This window comes from Artibeus jamaicensis, unplaced genomic scaffold (assembly GCF_021234435.1).
Source record: "Artibeus jamaicensis isolate MK-2021 breed Jamaican fruit bat unplaced genomic scaffold, CSHL_Jam_final scaffold_916, whole genome shotgun sequence".
In the NCBI taxonomy this organism is placed as follows: Eukaryota; Metazoa; Chordata; class Mammalia; order Chiroptera; family Phyllostomidae; genus Artibeus; species Artibeus jamaicensis.
The window spans coordinates 66137552-66161760 of NW_026522059.1; the positions used below are offsets into that span (position 1 = coordinate 66137552).

Below are 24209 nucleotides of genomic sequence, written 5' to 3' on the forward strand. Positions count from 1 at the left end.
CAGGTAGCATAACACCTCTAACTTTGTTATTCTTTCTCAAGGTTTCATATAATTTTTTAAAGTAGGTTGTTACAGGGTCTGTGTAGCAACCACAGTCTCTTAGTCTCTTTTTTGGCTCCTTATTCAATATCTTCAACCAAATTACAGGTATGGAAAAGCGCTATTGCCAATATGTGCAACAGAAAATACAAAAAAACAAAAGTCCACTTCTAACACTCAAAGCTGAATATTTAAACATCTAAGTAACTGAGGGTTAGTTTCCTTTAATTCACACTTCCCAAGTGAACTGTTAATTCCCATTAAAGCAGAAAAGGTCCCACTTACTCTTTTTTGGATAGTTTTAATTGTTGAAATGTGTTCAATAAGCATGTTTGGTAGAAAGAGTGTTAGACATGCCTGGCACGTAAAGATAGAATAGAAGTTTTCTGAAAGGTGATATATTTAATGAGCCTGGATCTGTTACAGATGTTCTACAAATTTTAGTTACTCTCATTCTAATGATTATTCAAAGAAAAGGTCAGTAATAAAATATTTAAAGAAATTATTTTAAAGAAGCCTTGGGCTATGATAGTGTTGCTAAAACTCACACAGGCAACTAAATATGTCAGCAGTTCCTACAATTGCCTTAAGAAGAATTTTTAAAGATTATTTATAGTATGTCACTCATATTTCACATAAACAAATTTATAAACCTTTTAATTTAACATACTTGAAGAGACAGTTCCAGCTGAGATGGAGATGCAGGTAGAAACCCTTCACTTCCTCACACAACGAAAAGGAGGATAACAAGCAATCTAAGATCAATAAACAACAACAAAAAAAGGCCAGAAAAATCAAACTGCATGGAACTTTGACAACCAAGGAATTGAAGAAAAAAATCAACCAAAGCAACCAGACTGGTAAGGCAGCAGACCATGCAGGCCGACTCAGAAAAACCAAGGCAAGGCAGCAAACTGGGTAGGCGGGGCTGGCTGAAGGCAAAACTGAGACTCAGAGTTGACTGTGGACTATGGTGGTTGCTGCAGTGGGGGAAACTTCCAGTCTCACCATAGAGTCCAATGGAAAGTACGCTAGAGCCAAGGGGGTGAGCTGCATTGTTTCCTCTCTGGCCCCTTCCTCACAAGCTTCACTATAGTATAATAAAGAGGGTTGCGTGCCCTAGTGAATACCTGAAACCACACCCCCTTACAACTTATCAGTTGCTCCAAGACAGAAATATGGCCCAAATGAAAGAAAAGAGCAAAGTTTCAGAAAGAGAGATAAGTGTTGAGGAGACAGTCAACGTATCTGATGGAGAATTTAAAGCCTTGGTAATCAAAATGCTCACAGAACTGATGGCGCTTGGTTGAAAAATGAAAAAAAAAAAAACGAAAGATAACCAAAATGAAATAAAGTAAAATATTCAGGGAACAAACAGTGATAGGAAGGAAACCAGGACTCAAAGCAATGATTTGGAACAAAATGAAGAAATAAACATCCAAATAGAACAAAATGAAGAAAGAAGAAATAAAAAAAGTGAAGTCTTACAAACCTTTGGGACAACCTGAAACATTCCAATATCCAAATTATAGGGATGCTAGAAGGAGAAGAACAAGAGCAAGAAATTAAAAAATTTGTTTGAACAAATAATGAAGGAAAACTTCCACAATCTAGGGAAAGAAATAGACTTCTAGGAAGTCCAGGAAAATCAGAGAGTCCCAAAGAAGTTGTACCCAAAGAAGAACACACCAAGGCACATCATCATTAAGTTACCCAAGATTAAATATAAAGAGTCCTAAAAGAAGCAAGAGGAAAGGAGAGAGTGACCTGCAAAGGAGTGCCCATAGGCTATCAGTTGATTTCTCAAAACTAACCTACCAGGCAAGAAGGGCCTGGAAAGAAGTATTTGAAGTCATGAAAGGCAAAGACCTACATCCAATATGACTATTCAGCAAAGCTATCATTTAGAATGGAAGGACAGACAAAATGCTTCCCAGATAAGGTCAAGTAAATGGAGTTCATCATCACCAAGCCATTATTATATGAAATGTTAAAGGGACTTATATAAAAAAATAAGATCAAAACTATGAACAGTAAAATGACAACAAATTGAAATTATCGACAAATGAGCCCAAAAGCAAAGAAAAACAAGAAAACAAAAGCTAAGCAAACAACTAGAACAGGAACAGAATCAGAGAAATGGACATCACACAGAGGGATTTCAGTGGGGAGGGGAAGAAAAGGAATCAGGGGAAAGATACAGGGAAGAAGAAGCATAATTAGTAGGCATAAAATAGATGGAGAGAAATTAAAAATGGTATAGGAAACAGAGGACTCAAAGAACTTATATGTACGACCCATGGACATGAACTAGGAGAAATGCTGGAGAGTTAGGAGGTGCAGGGTGGAAGGGGGATAAAGGGAGAATTTGGGAAAACTAATAGCATACTCAATAAAAAATACTTTTATCTAAAAAACCTACAATATAATACAAAAATTATGTGAGGTTAAAAAAAACTAAAAATAAAACACTTGAAGAAATGCTGACATAATACCCATTAAAGTAGACATGCTGCAAGTACTTCTCTGTTAGGCTAAAGAATGACCAATTTGCAGTCTTCTATTATGTTTTTATGCACAAACATCCATGAATCCCTTCTTGAATATGAGAAGAGCATGGTGATGGAAAGAGGAAACTGGGTTGTGTCATTTCTTAACACCAAGTATTAGCAAGCAAATATAACCAGAAACTGAAATAAAGAACAAATTGACAGTACCAGAGGGAAGGGAGGAGAGGAATAATGGGGGAAAATAATGTAAGGTCCATCAACAAACATGTATAAAGAAAACATGAACAAAGCCAAAGAGAGTAGTTCAAGGGTAGGAGGAGGGGATGGGTGGGACAGGGGATGTGGAGGTGTGAAAATGGACACAACTGTACTTGAACAGCAATAAAAAAAACAAATAAAAATAAAAATCAGAAAGAAATTTCATGCTTTTATATAGGAAAACAAATATAACCCAGTCCACACATGTTATCAGGGTAAACAATAACCAGTCCTCAAAATCAGAGAACTGGACAGCACTATTTACCATACATAGTTCACCATAAGCTCACCTGGTAATTTGGGTGACCATCTGTTTTAACCAATTGGCAGCTGGTTCTATCTAGAGAAAAGTTAACATCTCATATCTTTAGGACAGGTAGTGATTTTGCAACTTGGAGTCAGGTGTCCACCAAAACCAGGCCCCACTCTCTGCTCTTCCTTGGAGACTGGGAGATGGGGTGCTATCTTACCCAATACCCACATTTCAGAGATGGCCTCCAGGTTTTCAAGAAAAGGCATTCTTGGGTCATGAAGGCCTATCTAATCTTTGAAAGGATTTATATTTTTTTCAAAGAGAGGATAAAGTTTTCACAATGCAAAATTTCTAAAGTAAAGAAAACAGAGGGGAAGGAAATCTTTTTCCTTATTTCTAAGAGAGTATTAAGTTTTAAGTTTTTAGGTTTTTGTCTGAAATTTTTTTAAAGCTCAGTGGTATTTAAGGACTAGGTTTTTCAAGGACTGGGGTTTAAGGAGTGATGGGAAGTTCCTTTTATTAAGCTCCTTCCCAGAGGGTGTGACGTTTTGTGCCACCTCACTGATGGCTCCTCTGAAGCACTGGCTCCCCTGTCATATTGCTGTCACGCACACAAGGACGCTTCATGGCCACACTGACCACTTCTCTTCTAACAACTGGAAAAACAGAAATAAGAAACATGTCATGATGTAGAAGAATATCTGAGCCATGCAAAATGTGAGGAGAAAAGATGGATTGAGTATCTGTCCTATAGATGGATGTAGTAGATTAATGAGAAACTAGACAGTCATTATTTTATAAAATGTACTAGTTCTATTATCTTTATAAAATTGTATTTCCTGCATCAATTCAAGTGTGAAAATACTGATCACAATCATAAGCTAAGAGAGAAGACCGAGTTTTAGGAAGATTTTTTGAAGTTTTAATTATGAGCAAATTAAAAAGTGAAGCTTATAAGTTTATTACTTTGGGGTGGCTTTAAATATATTGATTAGAAGACAGAGTACACATTTTAATAAAAATTACTTAAATTACTTGTTTTCTTTGTAAAAGTAATTTTCTGATTCAGTTATAGGTACTAAAAAGGAAGCAAAATGCCTCACTTTTCAAAGTCTAGATAAATGAGGGGAAAAGAAGCAGCCAAATCTCACTAGTTTATGTCAGCCATGCATGATGAATGCTTCTCTCCAAAATATTTTTTTAAGAAATTCATTAATTCTATAAAACTTTCAAAATTCCTTCTTACTGGAATGATGACATGATTGATAATTTATCCTTGTTGATATTGTTAAAAATCAGAATACTCAGAGTGTAAGGGATCTTCCAAATCCTAGTGTTGACATGGAGTTCATGGATGTCTGTGAGATTGGATAAAAGCACAAGGGGCTTGTTTGAGTGAAACTAGATGCTACATCATTTGCATTTCAATATTTGTTTGAAACATCTCTCTGAGAAAATCTCTACTAGAACTACTCCATCCCAGAAAACATTAGTGTTCGTCACAGTGAGCTGGATTAGAAATCAGAAAACCTGCATCCACAGTATGGAAGCCAGCTAGTTGACAAACTTCTTTTAAGCAACCAACCAGTTTTAAGCCCAAATTTCTCATAACGACACAAAGGAGTAGAGCTAAGCCACTCCTTAGTGTATTCTCATTTCTAACATTCTCTTCTAGAAAGATCTAAATCTTTCCATTTCAAAAAGAAATTCCATTTTTGAAAATGTATCTAAAAAATTCTATTTTAAAAATGTAAAATAAATAGAAAATGTTCTCCAAATGTTCTTTGTAGTTTTATTTATAATACTGAGTAATGTAATCTGACCAAAATATCATACAGTAGTGGGTATGGCACTTCTACTAGATGAAATATTTAAAATAAGATGTTCATTCTGACATGGGAAAAGTTTTAAGATTCGAGTAACCAAAAAAAGAAAATAAAAATTATACGAACAGCATATTATTATATAAAGAGTACATATTCTATAAACAGACAACCAAAACCATTTAATAAGTGAAACAAACAAACAGAAAAAATAGAGATCAAACTATTAACTCTCACTGTTTTTGAACATGGAGAATATGGATTTTTGTAATTTTAATACCTAGTATGCATTTTATTTAATGAGAATTCTAAAACCAAAATAAGTAAAAAAAGAGATTTAAAAGCTAGATTTTTTCTGTTATAGCCAATAAACACCCCAGAAAATCACTCACGCAGGCGACATGAGGATTCTTTGTCATTATTGTGCAAACCAGCTCAACAGTTATAGCCCTTCATCTCAGTGCTACACTCCATTAGTCAGCATGGTTATTAGAAAAGTTGATTTTCTGAAAGGGCAATTTTATTAACATGAGTCTCTCAGGTTCAGCAGCCCTGGTGTGGAGAAGCAGTCACTGTCAGTCACCACACAGCAGGGTCAGGAGCTCAGGACAGTAGGAGGTGGAGCAGCTGACATCATCTAATCTTCAAAAAAGAAAAAGTCAAAATTCAAGAGCCCTTAAGTTATGCAATAAAATAAGTAATCAGGAACACAGAGTGATAGCAGGTATGACTACAGGTTAGTGAGTCAGTAATGACAGTGGCACCTGCCCCAGAGTAACCACCCTTCACTGTATCAAAAGCTCAGTTTTTTGCCACTGCTGCTTTGAAAGGGCATAATGGACAGGGCATACACATGACTGGGAAAGGGACAGGACTATGACCTCAACTCTTAGCAGTGATAATTTATGGCTGCAGAACAAGCCATGCTGAGGAGTATAAGGACAGTAAATGGATCAGAATGTGCTTTTTAAGAAAGTGATACACTAACAAATAGCTCAGTTTGAAATGGAAATAGAGGATGAACCATGAAATACAGAAGTCATGTGTGAAATAGCATTTTGAATTGGATTGCTGAGCAGCTGTTAGAGGCACTTTAAGTCTCTTCTTACTAAAATTGTTCACATCAAGTTGAAAACATCATGGAAATTTAGTGAAAATTATAGAAGAATTTTAGTGGCATTGTCACTTCTAATTTTTTTCACCTCTGAAAATATCTTGTTTATTTATGCTTATATCTTTTTTATTGAAGCTATTACGGTGACATTATTCACAAAACCACACTGAAGATTGTCCTTCCCTCATTTTTCTGTTTATGATCTCAACTCAATGTTGCAAATGTCATGTTTAGAGGGAATTATATTTATAATGTGATACCAAAGAAACAAAAAGCAAGAAAAATAGTGTTATGCGTAGGTGGGGTACAATGTGGGTAGCCAGATATTACACAGTCTCCACTCAATCCAGTTGGAGAGAGTTGCCATCATAGGGCTGGTCAGTGAATTCCAGGTCCCATGCTACAGACCCAGATTCAAAACAAAGCTCCAGGCCTGCAATCTGGGTGAAAAGGGCTGGGAAGACAGCCAGGCAACCTGGTCAACTGCTCTGCGTGACAGATCTTGGGATGGCAACCATTAGAACTTACTAGGAGCTGAAGCAACAAAAATTGGTAGAGAGAAAACAACAACAAATTAGTAGGAAGAGAAACAAAGGTCTCTTGCGGTCAGCCTGGAGAGTATGTGGAGGAGCTGGTGACTTAGAGAAGAATTTCTGTCCCAGCATTTCTGAGTGGACTACACAATCTCAAGCCCACAAGGATAACTTAACTTTAAGCCTCTATTAACAATACTGTCTCACGATTGACCACACTCAACCTGTATTAGATTCTCTGTGGATCTGGTGGAGGAGAAAAATAACAAAGAATCAGTAACTAGTCATTTATCAATTATTAAGCACCTACTGGGCATTGTTCTGGGCACTGAGGCTACACCAGTTAACAAAATAAATAAGAATTCCTGACCTTGGCTTCAGGAGTGAGGTAAGTGATAATTAACAAAATTAAACAATTAACTTAAGAAACTGTGAGAAGGTAAGAGGTGCTAAGCAGAGGGGCTAGGAAGATGAGGGTGTTGCTATCTTGAATAGGGTGCTCAGTGAAGACCAAGCTGAGAAGGTGATACTGAGCCAAGACTTAAAGGAGGTGATGAGCAGGCAGGTAAGGTTTTACCTAGTGGAAAAGCATTCTGGGTAGAGGGACTATGGGCACAAAGGTCCTAAAGCAGAAGCCTACCCACATGTTTAATAAAAAACAGAAGGCCAGTATTTCTGAAGCTGAGTCAGGCAAAGCTAGGGAACTGCAAGAAGTGAGCAGGTGGTGGTAGATATGTAGTGAATGACAGTGTCAAACCATGTAAAACCTTACGGACAAAGTACTTCAGCTTTTACTAGAGTGAAATGGGGAGCCTTTGGAAGGTTTTAAACAAAAGTGTACTGTGGCAGACCATACATTTTAGAGATCATTTGAGCTCTATGTTGAGAATAGGTTAGGGAAAAAAGAAGGAACGGGAAAACAGGCAGAAGGTGATGGTGACTCAGGTAATGGCTGTGGAAAAACTGGTGATTATGTCATGGATGTTTTGAAAATAGAGCCAACAAACTTGCTGAAAGATTGGATGTGGACTGTGAGAGAAAGAACAGGGTTAAGGATATCTACTGCTTGATGAAATTTACTGGCTTAAAAATAAATCTTCCTCTTTGTCCTGTCCACCAACCTGGGCTGAATTTGGTTGGGCAGTTCTACTCTCTGTGGTAACACCTCAGGTGTGCCAGTGAGGGCTGCCTGGAACAGCTCTGAGCCAAGCATCTCTCTCTGCATGGTCTTTCCAAGTAGTTAGCTTCAATGCCCTCATAGCACAATGGTCTCAGAGTGATCAGTCTTACATAGTGACTGAGTTAAAGAAGAAGCAGATGCCTGCCCTCCGAGAACCTAGGGTGGAAGTTCCACAATGTTACATCTGAGGGCAAGTTACAAGTCTAGTCCATGTACAAGATGAGGGCACATGGACTTCACCTCTGGATCAGTGAGGGGAAGGAATTCATTATGGCTGGACTGTCCACCACAAGTAACTCCAAGGTTTGGGGACCACGCATCTGAATACATGAAGTTGCAATTACATGGAATGAGCAGTACTTGCAATGAAGGTTGGAGCAGACCAGGTGGGAGGTGGAAATGAGTTCAGCTTTTGAACATGTGAAAGTCAGGATATCTGTTAGATAGTTGAATGGAGACATCAAGACAAGAGTTGTCACAGCATGGACTTCAGGGAGCTGGTAGGACTGAATATGCTCATTTGTGAGTCACCAGCATGAGGTTGGTACTCACAGCCACGATACTAGAAAAGAACAAACCTAAATGAAGTAATTCAAAAGAGAAAGAGAAATGAGGGGACTTCCACAAAGATGGAGGCATAGGTGGAGACGCCGTACTTTCTCACACAACCAAGTTTAGAGACAACTAAATATTAGCAACAGAAAACACAACCAGAACACAGAAAATTGAACTTTTCGGAAGTCTGATAACAACAAATTCTTCAGCCTGACCGGTAAGAGGGGCGAAACCAGCAGCTGGCAGAGCGGGGTAGCACAGGAAAACTCGGTCAGACAGACTCAGACACACAGAACCCAGGTGCGAAGTTGGACCTAGTGAGCGACCCAGCGAAAGACCGCAGGGAAATAGTGAGGGAGCAGGGCTGTGGGTTGACTGGGGTCCCGCATTGGTGCGCAGATAGACAAGCGAGGGAGTGGGCAATTAGATGGGACCCAGCGGCGAGTGGCAGCAGAGGGCGCTGCCATTTCCCCACTCTGACCCCGCCTTCACATACAGCATCATAACCTAGCGACCTGAGTGGCCCGCCCTGGTGAACCACCTAAGGCTTGCTCCTCACCCAGAGGCTCAAAACAGCAGAGGGGGTCACCATTTCCCCGCTCTGACCACACCCCCACATACAGCATCACAATCCAGCAACTTGGGAGTCCAAGGCTCCCCTCTTCATACTTAACAGGTGTGAACAGACCAAAAATGGCTCAAGAAGATCTCAAAGACCCAGAGCCTATAAATCTAAGCAATGAAGAAATAGCAAAACTCTCAGATGCACAGTTTAAAACACTGGTGATCAGGATCCTCACAGAACTGGTTGATTATAGCCACAAATTAGAGAAACATATGAAGGTGAAACTAATTGAAATGAATGGAATTGCACAGGAAAGCAATAGCGGTGAAAAGGAAACTGGGACTCAAATCAATGGAGTGGACCAGAAGAAAGCAAATAATGGCCAAACAGAAAAGAATCAAGAAGCAAGAATTCAAAAAAATGAGGAGAGTCTTAGGAACCTCCAGGACATCTTTAAATGCTCCAACATCCGAATTATAGGGGTACCAGAAGGGGGAAAGGCACAGCCACCAGGGGAAAACTTATTTGAATAAATAATAAAGGAGAATTTCCCCAATCTGGCAAAGGAAATAGACTTCCAGGAAATCCAGGAACCTCAGAGAGTCCCAAAGAAGTTGGACCCAAGAAGAAACACATCAAGGCACATCATAATTACATTGGCCAAGATTAAAATGAAGGAGAGAATCCTAGAAGCAGCAAGAGCTAAGGGGACAGTCACCTACAAAGGAGTCCCCATCAGACTGTCAGCAGATTTCTCAAAAGAGACCTTACAGGCAAGAAGGGGCTGAAAAGAGGTATTCCAAGTCATGACATCCAAAGACCTACAACCAAGATTGCTCTATCCAGCAAAACTTTCATTTAGAATGGAAGGACAGATAAAGTGCTTCTCAGATAAGATCAAATTCAAGGAGTTCATCATCACCAAGCCCTTATTATATGAAATGTTAAAGGGACTTATCTAAGAAAAAGAAGTTAAAAAAAAAGATGAACAGTGAAGGGACAGCAAACTCACAGTTATTAACAACCACACCTAAAACAAAAGCAAACTAAAAGGACAGCTAAATCAGGAGTGGAAACAAAGAAATGAAGATCTCAAGGAGGGTTAGCAACAGGGGAGTGGGAGGAAGAGAAGGGGGGAGAAGGTACAGAAAATAAGTAGCATAGACAGTAGATAGAAGATAGATGGGGGCAAGAATAGTATGAGAAATATAGAATCTAAAGAACTTGAGACACATGGTCATAAACTAAAGAGGGGTAATGGTGGGGACGGGGGGTAGGGTGGAGGGGAATGAAAGGGTGGAATAGAACAACTGTAATGGCATAATCGATAAAATTTTTTTTAAAAGAAAAATAAAAAAAATTTTTTAAAGAGAAAGGGAAGAAATCCAAGGACTGAGCTGTAGAACATACTGGTATTCAAAGTCAGGAAACTAGCAAACATGCCAGAAGACAACTAAAGAGATAGCCAAAGTGAGTAATAGGAAACCCAGTGACAAAAGTGTTTGGAGGAAGAAGTAGTTAATTGGGTCAAGCAGTCTTCCAAAGTTCATATTAACTAGCAACTTATCTGGGTATCATAAATTGTGAGATCACTCTCAGGATTAGAGACTTTGACAAGATTGTATCTATCAGATTTGGGGTCATGGCTCATGGTCAATGCCTCACAGCTAACTTAGGAAGCAGCCCAGAAGAGAATGGCTCCTAGAACTATAAACCTATGCTCTTGTGAGACATCTGTACCTACGGGGGTAGAGGGACACTAACATGCAGCCCCTCACCAGTCTTGTTGAGCTATCAACATGCCTGGAAGTGGTAATAAAGAGTAATCCAGGTAGGTGATCAGCATCACAAAATTTTTTCAGCATGTGGCAGTTGAAATCATTAAATTCTGACTTTTAGTTCCAGGATTTAATTTTTCAAAAATCTGGGTGAAGGCATTGGGTGTGGGTAAAAGACTATGGGTCTAAAAGCAGCTGAGGTTACCCAGATAGGAACTTGAGTGGGCGAATAATTTGTTAGTCACATGTGTCAGTAGGAAGGAGGCAGCAGTACAGTTAAGCAAGACATGCAAAAATGAGTTGTTTCCAAGCCTGTATTAGACATTAACTACATCTGAGGCTAAATAATTTTCATTTGTTTCACTAAGAGAATGTGGAGGAGAGTTCCAGCTAAGATGGAGGCATAGGTAGAAACCCTTTGCTTCCTCGCACAACTAAAAGGAGGATAACAACCAATCTAAAATCAATAAACAACCAGAAGTGCCAGAAAATCAAACTGCATGGAGCTCTGACAACCAAGGAATTAAAGAAACAGTCAACCAGAACAACCACACTGGTGTGCCCAGACAAAGAAATATGGCCCAAATGAAAGAAAAGAGCAAAGTTTCAGAAAGAGAGATAAATGTTGAAGAGACAACCAATATATCTGACGGAGAATTTAAAGCCCTGGTAATCAAAATGCTCACAGAACTGATGGAACTTGGTTGGAAAAATGAAAAAAACAAATGAAAGATACCCAAAATGAAATAAAGCAAAATATTCAGGGAACCAACTGTGATAGGAAGGAAACCGGGACTCAAAGCAATGATTTGGAACAAAAGAAAAAATAAACATTCAACCAAAACAGAATGAAGAAACAAAAATTCAAAAAAATGAAGAGAGGCTGAAGAATCTCTGGGACAACCTAAAACTTTCCAATATCTGAATTATAGGGATGCCAGAAGGAGAAGAACAAGAGAAAGACATTAAAAACTCATTTGAACAAATAGTGAAAGAGAACTTCTCCCACCTGGAGAAGGAAATAGACTTCCAGGTAGTCCAGGAAGCTCAAAGAGTTCCAAAGAAGTTGGACTCAAAGAGAGGAACACAGCAAGGCACATCATCATTAAGTTACCCAAGATTAAATATAAATAAAGAGTCCTAAACGAAGCAAGATGAAAGGAGAGAGTTACCTAGAAAGGAGTTCCCATAAGACTATCAGCTGATTTTTCAAAACCAACCTAACAGGGAAGAAGGGCCTGGAAAGAAGTACTTGAAGTCATGAAAGGCAAGGACCTATATTCAAGATTACTCTATCTGGCAAAGCTTTCATTTAGAATGGAAGTACAGATAAAGTTTTTCCCAGACAAGGTCAAATTAAAGGATTTCATCCAGAGGGTTGGATAGTGGAGGGCTGGGGGATGCAGGGTGGAAGGGGGATAAAAGGGGAAGAAATTGGGAAAACTGTAATAGCATAATCATTAAAATATACTTTTAAAAAGTATGGGAAAAAAGAACACGGAGGAGAAAGTGGTTGCACCTGGGACCTATACAGGTGTGAGTATGGGGCACTGGTATAAGGTATGGATGTGGGAGGGGGTGGGTGAAGGAGGTGAGAACAAAAGTCAACTGTTCATCTCAATTTACTAGGGCTGCCATATGAATACATATTTTGTGTCATTTAGCACCATTCACACTGCACAACATATTACCACTGGCCATCAGAAGACTGAATAGGATTGTATTGACTCTGATGCCTTATACTGGGTGGGGGGACAAAATAAATGACTCAGGGTTCTGCAGAGAGCAGGACCGTGGATTGAAATCTGAAATGGGATGACTGACTGATGACCTGCTTCCTCTGTCAGCACTCTTGGCAGGTACCAGGTCTCCACTGGATTTACCAGCTATTAGCCAAGAACAGCCTGAGACAAGTGAAAGAGACAGTTGAGCAGCCACTGGCTAGTGCATCATAAATTCAATTCCTTTCACCACACATGGTTGGAACTGAGATGAGCAAATTCACCAATGTGAAAATAATTGAATTAAAAAGCATTTACAGGAACTAGTATAAAGGACACATGGAAAACAAATAAGGGGGGTCGAAATGGGAGGGAGGTGGGGAGCATGGGGGGATGGGCTGGGATGGGAGTAAAAGACAAAAAACTGTACTTGAAAAATAATTAAATAAAAAATGAAAAAACATTAAATCATTTCTCTCATTTGAATGGAAAGGTTAGCAGAGTTGTGTGCGTCCCCTTCCAGCGTGAGAGGTGGTAATATCACTTTTGGAGTCACAGCACAGCAAGGGTGACTTTGTCCTCTGTCCTGGCCACCCCTACCCCAGCCATGCCCCTTGGCTGTTGGACTAAGTCTCTAGTTTTCCTGGGGAGTCTGACAGTGCTTAGGTTTTTTTCTTGCCAAGAGGATGTTCTCTTTCCTTCATATTCATTCCTCTAGCTGCAATTCATTCCCTGGGAAAGTTAGAAGAGTACATGGGAGATGAGTGCCACAGCATCCATTTCCAACACAGGAAATTTGTAACTCTGAGTGTTGGCATCACACTGAGATTCTCTCTGACACCTCAGGTGTAATTCACCTGTTTAACCTGTCTCTGGGAGTAAGGAACTCAAATAGTGGTGACAGGAAATGGAACTTTCCTGGGGCTCTGGTGAGAGCTGGAAGCAGGCATTTCAGCTAAGCAACACAAGCCCTTGGTAAAATGCATCCCAGAAAATGGAGGGGAAGCTGCTTTTCCTCCAGAGAAATGGAATCTATTGTAGACAAATCCTTAGCTTTAGGTGACTCTGATGTTCTTTGAATGGCTAACAAATAACATATAGTAAAATGTTCTAAATATACTATAATATTAAGAAACCAAGGTCTTAATCAGACTGCCTGAGTCATCATCTTCCACTATGACTTTGTAGCTTTAAGGTCTTGGGAGAGTTACTCAACCCCTCTCTGCCTCAGTTTTCTATGTAAAAAAATAGAGACAATAATGGTACCAACATCACAGGGAGACTATGAGTATTAAATGTGCTAAAATGCTTAGACTAGCTTGTCAAATTCCTAATATTGACTATTATATAAAGTATTAAATATAGAAGATGATTTGCACACATTGGCAGAGGAACTATATGCCTAGAAATCTAGCTTCTCCTGCAGACTTTACCTCTCTCTATTTCTGTAGCATCTATCAGCCCAGAATGGATAAATATCCATTCTTGTTCTTTGCTTTCTTATCTGTGAAGTAGACATGGGTTAATTACAGCCCTCTTACAACTGTGGGCCTAAGTAGTTTTTAAAATTCTTGTCAACATGTTGTTCCCAGCAGCCAGCATCAATTAGTGAGAAAGTGACACAAAAATTAAAACCTTTTTGACCTCTCAGCTTTCAGAGCATACAAGCTTTTAAGGAAATGATTGCTCCCATGGTCTCCCAAAGCTCTGTCTTGCCACAGCCTTCTCAATGTGGTTGACAGGATACCATAAAAAGCTACAGTTGGGGTAATCCTTGGACATCTATTTTAACACTGTGCCATTGTATGTAGCCACTCCTGGAAAAGAGCTCTACCTGCCACAAGAATACCCTCAGAGTGCCTGATCATGGCCAGTGAACTAAGCATCTTTTTTTTTAAATCACAGTTTACATTCACTATTATTCTGTATTAGTTTCAGATGTAACATATAGCATAGTAGCATATGTTACATATATTACATATATGTAGTAACATATAGCATAGTGGTTAGACAATTGTGTACTTTACAGAGAGTTCCTTTGATATATCCAGTACCCACCTGGCCCCATGCATAGTTATGATTTTATTGACTCTGTTCCTCATGCTGTACTTTACGAGACAGGGACTGTTCTGTAACTGAACTCTTGGTCACTGAATCATGCTCAGATTTCTTTGGGCGGGTGGGCATGTAGTGCCCATACTGACCAGTGCTGCTTCACACAATGAGCACTAGGGAAATTTGTCCTCCTCACAGGTTCCTTGCTCCTTATAGTAGAAGCCTGGGTTGCTCTTGCTTTTGTTTTTAGTTTTTTCTTTTCAGATGGTGAAAGGAGAGTCAAAAGACAGATTCTAATTTTCACCGGATGTCAAAAATCCATCTACAGGTATCTATGAATAGTCTGTCCCTATGACACATGGACGACTTTTACTTGTTTTAATCTTTTAGCAATAAATGAATTTTTAAGGATACTGATAGAATGTTGAGGTGTTTTAATATGCAAAATGTTAAGTACAAAAAAACATCTAAGAATCACAAGGGCTTCTCTTTGATCAAAATTATTATCTTTTGGCCACATTTAGCAAGTGCCTTGTAAAAACAGTGTGTTTTAACTCCGGCTGGTGTAGCTCAGTGGCTTGAGCATGGGCCTTTGAACCAAAAGATCATGGTTCAATTCCCAGTCAGGGCACATGCCTGGGTTGCAGGCCAGTTCCCAGCAGGGGACACATGAGAGGCAACCATACACTGAAATTTCTCTCTCTCTCTCTCTCCTTCCCTTCCCCTCTAAAGACAAATAAATAAAACCTTTTTAAAAAGTGTGTTTAAGTCACAAGGTCTTGGAATGATGAAAATGTCATGGAGATGTGTTTAGACTATAAATAGTTAACAATGAAATAGAGACTAAACTTTATACATCAAAATATGGTTTCTATAATTCTCAAAGAGGCTATTAAGCTTTTTGTAAAACAGGGTGTCAGATATTCCCTATGTAACAAGCAATTGGGTGGCTAAGTGTTAACCCGCCATGACCTGGACACCATCTCAGGGATGGTTCTACCAATAATACCTGCAGCTGCTATGAGGACACACTGCAGAAAGAAGGTTACTGGAGAGATGACTCTAATAGCCTACATGAAAGATGATGATCATGTGGACTGCAATGATGGGGACTGAGAGGTTGACCAAAAGGACTTTGGCAGTGGAAACAATGGAACTAGGGGAGTCTGCTGCATGTGAGTGTTATTGGCAAGGACTTAATGAGAAACATTCTAGTCTTTATAGCTTAGTCACCTGAATGGCTAATGACGCCTTTGAGTAGGATTTAAACAGAACAATGAGGGAGGTAGGCAAGGAATTTACTTTGGGATGTGTTGAGGGGCACATGTAGACACACTTCATATATGGAGTAATGCCATAGATGAAAGTTTCTAAACATCCAGAATGTTGAAAACATTTGAAATCAGATAAGATCTCTCAATAGAATTACAAAAGAATGAAGAGAAGACATAAGGCAATGCCATAGAGGACATGTAAACAAAACAAACAAAACAAATTGGTTAGATGCAACATGCCACACAGATATGAGCCCATGAACCTGGGGGCTGGAATACCTAAATTCAAATCCTGTCTCCACCACCTTTTAACTGTGACCTTGAGCAAGACACTTAGTATATTTGGGTATCACTGTCCTCAATTGTACAATGAAATCTACCTCAGAGAGTATCATGATGCTTAAATAAATCAATGTTTATCAAGCATTTTGAGTAATGTCTGTCTCTCAGTAAATACAGTTTAGTTTTTCATTGTATTTAAATACATAATATTATAAATTCTTTAGCCCCAAATATTGATCTTAATTTTAGATTCTATTTTATTTCTCTACCGTGACTATTTTTGGAAGGCTATAGTTTGTTTATGTTATTCTACTCATAATTCTAGTGGAGCCTGGATGAAGTATTATTAAATTCATTACCTATTTTCTATTAAAAGTAAATCTTAGGAAAGATAAAATAAATTATTTTCTTCACAAAATAAGTACCTTATTAAAAACTCAGAAAGGATCTCTCTGGACATATTGCAATGTAATCATCTGTTTCTAAGGCTTAAATTGATTAACAGTTTTCTCCAAAGGGATGTTCCTCCCAGTAGTTTTCTTCTTTTACTTATTCTTTTCACTTTTCAGGACTAAAATGACAAAAGTGAGTTTTTTCCTATGTTGAAGCCATTTCAGTTCTTAGAGTTATGACCCATCTTTGGTACAGTTGTGGCCATCCTGGCTGGCTCTGTGCCAGGAACCCTTCAGATTGTTCTGAATACATAATTTCATATTTTTCACAATAGACCCTTGAGCTGGCTATGATATTTGCTATATCATAATGAGAAAAATGTAAAAATTTCTGAATCACCTCAAGGATAAGGAAATTAATGAACCACAGATGAGCAGTTGGTTACAAAGCACAACATCATTCAATGTGGGTCACTTGTCACATTTCTGAGGATGACATATGAGGTAGGATGGCCTGATGATGACTTCTCACTAACATTTTCTGTTCTATGCCACCACTGAAAATGCTTGTGAGCTCTGACACCTGGGGCTTGTCTTCACTGGATAATTTTCTTTCTGCTCAGCTCAGAGCACCAGCAAGCTCCCCGACATTGCCCTATTAGAAGGCTTAACACAAAACTGTCAGGAGCTTCTTGTCTAAGCAGGGAGGCATGTTTAGTGTTCTTTCCAGTTTTTATGGAACTCTCAGTTAACCTTTTCATCCAGGACTGTCGTCCTGAGAATATATCATAGTGATAAAAGTAACAGAAGCACAGACAGGATTATCCCCATAAGATAAATATGTCAAGATTGGCTTTAAGAAGGTTTTGGAGAAACTCAAAATATAAACAGATCACACATAGATGGAAGGAAGGGAAAAAATTAGTACTTATACAGAAATGGAATGCTAAAGACACCAAGTCAAAGCTAAGCCACATTTGTGTAAACAATAAGTAGACAAATTTCCAGCAATAAAGTGGTTGGTAAGAGAAGCAATAATGAACAACATGGAAACTTGGGGTTTTTTGAAGGGCTTTCACATGACAACTATAAGTTTAGAAATCATCATATGGTTATTGAAATTTTCAGGAGGGGTTGTGTTGCCACCCTTCATGGCCAGACAGGTTCATGATATTCATACAGATGCAATAATATTCGTGGAACCATTGGGATGTCTGGCATGCCTTTATTCACCAGTGAGCAAGCCATGCATGGTGAAAGCTACCTGTCTATCTGCATGTCTCAAGTCATGACCCTTGCTCCCCACTGTGGCACCTATCACCTTGCCTGTCCCTCATCATCATTGCCTCCAGCAGGGAGTCTCTACCTATTTAAGTATTAGAAGGAAACAAAGCCAGCAAGATGCCAGAACATTATACAATATGACATAATTCTGCACATGAGAGCCCACTTCATGTTATGGGAACAGTTTATCGAACTCAGTCTCAAAGCTATGAGAATGCTAGTTATCAGGTGCCTATGGGAACACTGATAGGCTATGGGAACACTGCTTCCCTTAGCTATACAGACACCTAGGTGAGGAAACCAGACTGCCTCCACCTACCCTACAAGGATGGTGACATATATGTAAACAAGATATTTTAAAACATGAAGGCTTTTTTTTAATCTTAAGCACCAGGATTTAGATTAAAATGTCTTCAATATTTGCCTACATGTAACCTATAATCATATGACAAAAATATAAAAATAAAGTGGCCAATATATAAATTATCAACTGGTCTCCTTAACTATTAATTAGGAAATATTTAGAAGGAAATACTTTTCTGATCGATTTACCTTTTCAAAGAGTATACAGTTAATTTATGAAAAAGAAAACTCACTGGATGCAGTCCAAACTACTTTATAGTGAGAAAAGTAAGCCCTAGAATATTTATTAAGTGGCTTGCTCAAGATGCCACAACCAAACACAGACTTCAGAATTATATTCTCCCTTAATATATGGGAGCTACAAAAAATACCTGGTTCTTAGGAGACACAAGGAGGCAAGAAGACCCTCATCTGTGACCTGACTCCTCCTGCCCTGTGTGGTATTTCTGCCACTAAGTGACCAGGAGTGTCATGATGTTTAGATCTTGCTGGAAGACTTACTGGAAATAAATTATTCAATCAATATATAGCCAACTGCATTGTACACTCTAATATGCCAATAATTTTTGTAATTAAAAATTACATAAAAACTTCTACAAAAAAACACTGTAAAACAGAAAATAAGAAAATAGAGTGTGGAGGATGTTGAGATGGTAGAGAAGTAATTGAAAGTTACACTGATCTCCTCCCAGGACCAAACTAGAATTAAACTAAATTATAGAAAAATCATCCTGAATAACCAACTAAAGAGTAGCTGGATAGAAGCCTTATAACCAAGAACAGAGGGAAGAAACCACTTCACCACAGCGAGGTGGTAGGGAGTACAGAGGAGGTATGAGAGGACTGGCTAGGTTCCTACAGGTGGCAGATAAAGTGCCAGAGGAATATTTTAGTGGCTGTGGGCAGGGTGCCCCTCAGAAGTGTGGGGTCTAAACCCCAAGCTGAGCTCTCCAGCGTATAGCACCAGAAGTGGGAAAGGAACACTAATAATATCCAGTTGTGAAAAGGAGTTTCTGCCTGCCAGGAAGAAAAGGAGATACAGAAAGCCTCCTAAAGGACCAATGCACAAAGTCTCATTTGCAGCCACTTAACCTGGTCTCCACCAGAGGGAGGGTTGTGTGGACTAGAGATGCATGAGGAAAGTCTGGTTTTGGTGGCTCTGGAAAGAGAACTGAAGAAATAGCTACTAGGTAGGATCCCTGTGCTGAGTCATTTCCCATATTGCAGAAACCATCTTTTTCAGACAGAGAACTCCCTTCTAAGTGGCATCAGCCTGAGGGGAAGCAATATCTCCACCCACAGAAATTTCTCTTGTCCCACCTTGTGGACCTTCAGCCAAGCTGCTGAGTATACCTGGTGACTAGGTCAATGATTAAGTCCAGGAGCAAAGGCAGATCCTTGGGAGCTCTGAGACTTTACCTGACCCTCCCCCAGGCCTAGTGCTGGTAAAAGGTGGTATTGGTGCACAGCCTGGTCCTTTCTGCATACATGAAGGCCCAGCAGAGGGAGCCACAAGTTTTGGATGGCTGATAGCTCCAAACAGGTTGCCCAGTGCCAGTCACAGGCAGCATCTGTTGTAGGACTACAGTAGAGTCTTTGCAGATGTACCTAACCCATAGAAACAAGTACAAAGATACAGTCAATATGGAAAGATAAAGAAATAGCCACAAATGAAAAAATAAAAGACTTCCCCAGGAGAAGAACCAAATGAAATGGAGGCAAGAAATTCATCTTATATATAACTGAGTAATGACTAAGTATACTGAAAAAAGACAGAAACAATTAAAAAACAATCATAAATAAAGAGTGCAATATCTAAAGCAGAGGACTGAATCAGTGATTTGGAAGAAAAGGTGGAAAAACACCCAACCAGGGCAACAAAAAGAACAAAGAATTATAAAACAAGGAGAAGAGCTTAAGAAAGCTTTGGGAGAACATGAAGTGTAACAACATCCCCATCACAAGATTATCAGATGAAGAAGAGAATAAGCAAAGAACCAAGAACCTATTTGAAGAAATAATAACTGAAAACTTCCCTAATCTGGTGAAGGAACAAGACACACAAGTCCAAGAAGCTCAGAGAGTACCAAACAAGATAAACCCAAAGAGGCCTACACCAAGACACATCATAAATAAATTGGCAAAGCTAGAAAACAAGGAGAAAATCCTAAAAGCAGAAATAGAAAACTAGATAGTTACCTACATAGAAGCTCAAATTAAACTGTCGTTTTGTTTCTCAACAAAAACATTTCAGGCCAGAAGAGACTGGCATGAAATATTCAAGGTACAATTGAAGTAGAAATAGAGCTTCTCAGACACGAAAAAGCTAAAAGAGTTTTTTTAACACCAAACCAGTGCTGCTGCAAATGTTAAAAGGTTTGCTTTAAGACAGAATTTTCTGTCTTAAAGGTTTGCTTTAAAGTTTGCTTTAAAATGGCTAACTCATTTTCACTGGGGGCCACATTAGCCTCATGGTTGCCTTCAAAGAACCAAATGTAATTTCAACTCCTTAAAAGTTAAGTAGTGGTTACATTTATACACTCTAAAATTATTTCAGCCATTTGAAGTCAAATATGAGGCTGATATGGCCCCCTGTGAAAATGAGTTTGATATCTCTGCTTTAAGAAGAGGAAGAAGAAGGAGGAGAAGGAGAAGAAAAGGAAACATAGGAAAATAGTTAAAATACAAAATGGCAATAAATGCATACCTATCAATAATCACTTTAACTGTTAAATGCTCCTACAAAAAGACATGGGGTAGCTGAAATGATAAGAAAATAAAATCCACAGAGACCCAACTAAGATGGATGATATTTCATGCAAATGGAAAAAAACTTGGGTAGCAATATTTTTATTCAACAAAATAAACTTTAAAACCAAGGCTATACTAAGAGACAAAGAAGGACACTACATAATGATCAAAGGAAGAATTCAACATTTGTGGACCCAACATAGGAGCACCTAAGTATGTAAAGTAAATCTTGATGGACATAAAGGTAGAGATCAACAGAAATATAATGATAGTAAGGAATTTTAAAACCCCAGTGACTTCAATGGATAGATCTTCCAGACAGAAATTCAACAAGGAGACAGGGGCCTTAAATGACACACTAGATCATGTTGGGAACCACTCTGCCTGGTTTCAGGAGTTGTAACTGCCCCCCATGGCTAAGACTGAGTGAGGGACCTCCAGAACGCAATCCACTAAGGAGACAAAGCTTGTCTCTGGTAGCAAACACTGCTTCATCCCCCTGCCCCCAATGTATGGTCAGATAGTCTATGATGGGTAAGACTCCTCATAGGAGGGGCAACCTAAGCCAAACAGGATCGATCATTTGGGAGGCCATCATGGAAAAACTCGGGGGACTGCACAAAGAGGGAGTAATGGACCCTCACCCTCTGGCTATTCTGACATAGCCCAAGTCCCCATGTCCTCTGGCATAAGCCCTTCCTGGCTCTAATCTACTTAAGCCTGAAAACCTATGATGGGGAAGGCGGTGCAGCCCTTTGCCAGCTAGAGTGGGATCTGAGGTTATCAGGCCTAAGAAAGAATATGTAAAATCCTGTGAAACCTGCTTTGTTTGGAATGCTCTCATTTAAATGATGGGGGTCCAAGCAAGAATTTTGTTCTTCAAAGTTTTATGGCCCGTTAGCTATCTGACCCTGACTGAGAATAAGCCCTCATAATTGTTTGAATGCTATCTATTGTTTGATCCTTACCTGTATTCTTGTGCAAATGAACCCAATAAAAGCCCCTTGAGGAAGGGGCTCTTAGCCTTTCTCCTCTAAGAGATTAGCTACCTTTCCTCCCTGAGCCCATCTTGTCTTGGTAGTTTCATTTTCATCATGGTGGATGGGGATACTTTGCGGGCAAAGTTGCCCCCACATCCGATGCCGGAACAGAGACCTGATGATCCAGGATGGGCTTTGATCCAGAGGCTACAAGCCATCGCCATGAACAGCATGCTTAAGTGGATGGAAATTAGCGCTTCTCCCAGAAAACATGGGGACTCAGGCTATGTCAGAATAGCCAGGGGGCAAGGGTCCATCACTCCCTCTTTGTTGAAGTCCCCTGAGTCCTTCTATGATGGCCTCCCAAGTGATTTTGTCTGGCTTAGGTTGCCCCCCTTTGAGGAGTCTTACCCATCTCTGACTATCCGATCATGTATTGGGGGCAGGAGGGTGATGCAGAAGCAGTGTTTGCTACCAGAGACAAGCTATGTCTCCTTAGTGGCTCTCATTCTGGAGGTCGCTCACTCAGTCTTAGCCATGGGGGGCAGTTACAACTCCTGAAACTAGGCAGAGCAGTTTCCAACAAGATCAAATGGATTTAATTGTTATCTTCAGAGCATTTCACCCCAAAGTAGCAGAATATACATAATTTTCAAGTCCACATGGAATGTTTTCTAGGATGGACCACATGTTAGGATGCAAAACAAGTCTCAATAAATTTAAGAAGACTGAAACTATTAAGCATATTCTCTGAACACAATGCTATGAAACTAAAAATCAATCACAAGGGCACTGAAAAATACAAGACATTGAAGCTAAATAACATATTATTACACAATGAATGGACAACAATGAGCTCAAGGAAGAAATAAAAAAAAAATACTTTGAAACAAATGAAACAACAACCCAAAACCTGTGGGACATAGGAATAGCACTGCTAGAGGGAAATTTGAAGCATTATAGACCTATAAAAAATAAACCAAGAGAAAGCTCAAATAAACAATCTAACTTTACACTTATAGAGACTTCAAAAAGAACAACAAAGTTCAAAGTGAGTAGTTGAAATGAAATAATAGAGATCAGGACAAAAATAAAAGATATAGGGTTTTAAAAAGTTATACAAAAGATCAATGAATCCAAGAGCTGCTTCTTTGAAGGTACAAATCAGAATTAGACTAATATCCTAATGCAGCCTTCAAATGCTACATCCTATACTAAATTTCTCTCATTCTTTTTAGCCTCACTATTAATCCATCTAGAGTCTGAATTAGTCTAGATTAGGTCTTAATTATTATTGATAGCTTTTGACTGGTGCTAAATTATGTATTTTTGTATCAACAAGTATAATAATTCTGTCAGATTTATGCAAAAGCAATTTTAAGTGCATAGCATATTGTTATATTAAAATATTTTTTAAATATGTTTTCACAGACTTGAGTCAAAGGGGCCTTTCCTATCTGTTGGGTGAGTATATGTCTAAATATTTTAAATCTCAATTTTTTAAATTAATTTTTAATTCAAATTAACAAGGTTTATTGATATGGTATTTCAATCATTTAATCCCATATTCAGATTCATAATATATCATTGAATGCATCACCATTTAGCTAATCTGCATTTTATAAAGACTTAAGTAACATGTAATCTGACCTGTTTTGTGACCTCAAAAATTTAGCTAATGAATGTATAAAAATTGTGTATCCTCAATATGCAACAAACAGCATTGACAGTAATTATCTATATTCTCATCATATAAACATGCTCAGGTTGGCTCTAAAAATTCCTCTCAACTACACCTTCACTGTTTCCTAATCTGTCGACTTATCTTTGCAGTTTTCTTTCAGTGTTTCTTTCCCTGTTTTCTCTAAATCTACTCCCAAAATCTCTAGCTGTTCTCTCTTTTCTCATTTCATCTTTATTTCTCTACTCTACTCACCATGACAGCCTGTCTGAACACAGGGGTGATGGTATCATCCCAAGTCACAATACATGATCTAATAATAATATATTGTTGAAAAGAACACATGTACAGTTTTCAGGCATTTAGAACTAGTTAAGAATGAGCAAAGTTTTTTTTAACAGCTCTATCCAATAATCCTTTGAGTATATTATAATGTCCAGTTAAAGGACTTCTGCACGCTCAGTATTACGGTCGATGTTGTAAAAGTTTCAGAAAATGTTGGACCATGTAATGTCTGACTTTGAAGAAGTTGTGTGGTATTTTATTTTTTAAAATGACATCTAGGTGGTCACTGTACTCATGCTCAATAACCAAAAACATGGATGGGGTTAGATTTTTAAACGAGCACATTAATTTTTTTATGACTTTGTTTGTGGCCTTTGAATATTTCTGCCACACATTGAGCACATGGTTCCCTGCCTTCTCCTACTCCTCATAAAAGAATCTTAGGAAGCCATTGCAATCACAGGAATCAAAATAATTGTTTGGAATACTGGGGGGAAATGGAGCAAATAATTTATTGGAGTTCATGAAGAGTG

General features: G+C 38.8%; 1 protein-coding gene across 1 annotated transcript in view; it reads left to right on the top strand.

The window, feature by feature from the left end:
- Positions 1 to 24209, top strand: part of RALYL (RALY RNA binding protein like) — a 477858-nt gene that overhangs the window by 344826 nt on the left and 108823 nt on the right. The window contains exon 3 of the mRNA XM_053661126.1: positions 23142 to 23174. Within this exon, the coding sequence (XP_053517101.1) occupies positions 23142 to 23174 (33 nt within the window). The remainder of the gene's footprint in view (positions 1 to 23141; positions 23175 to 24209) is intronic.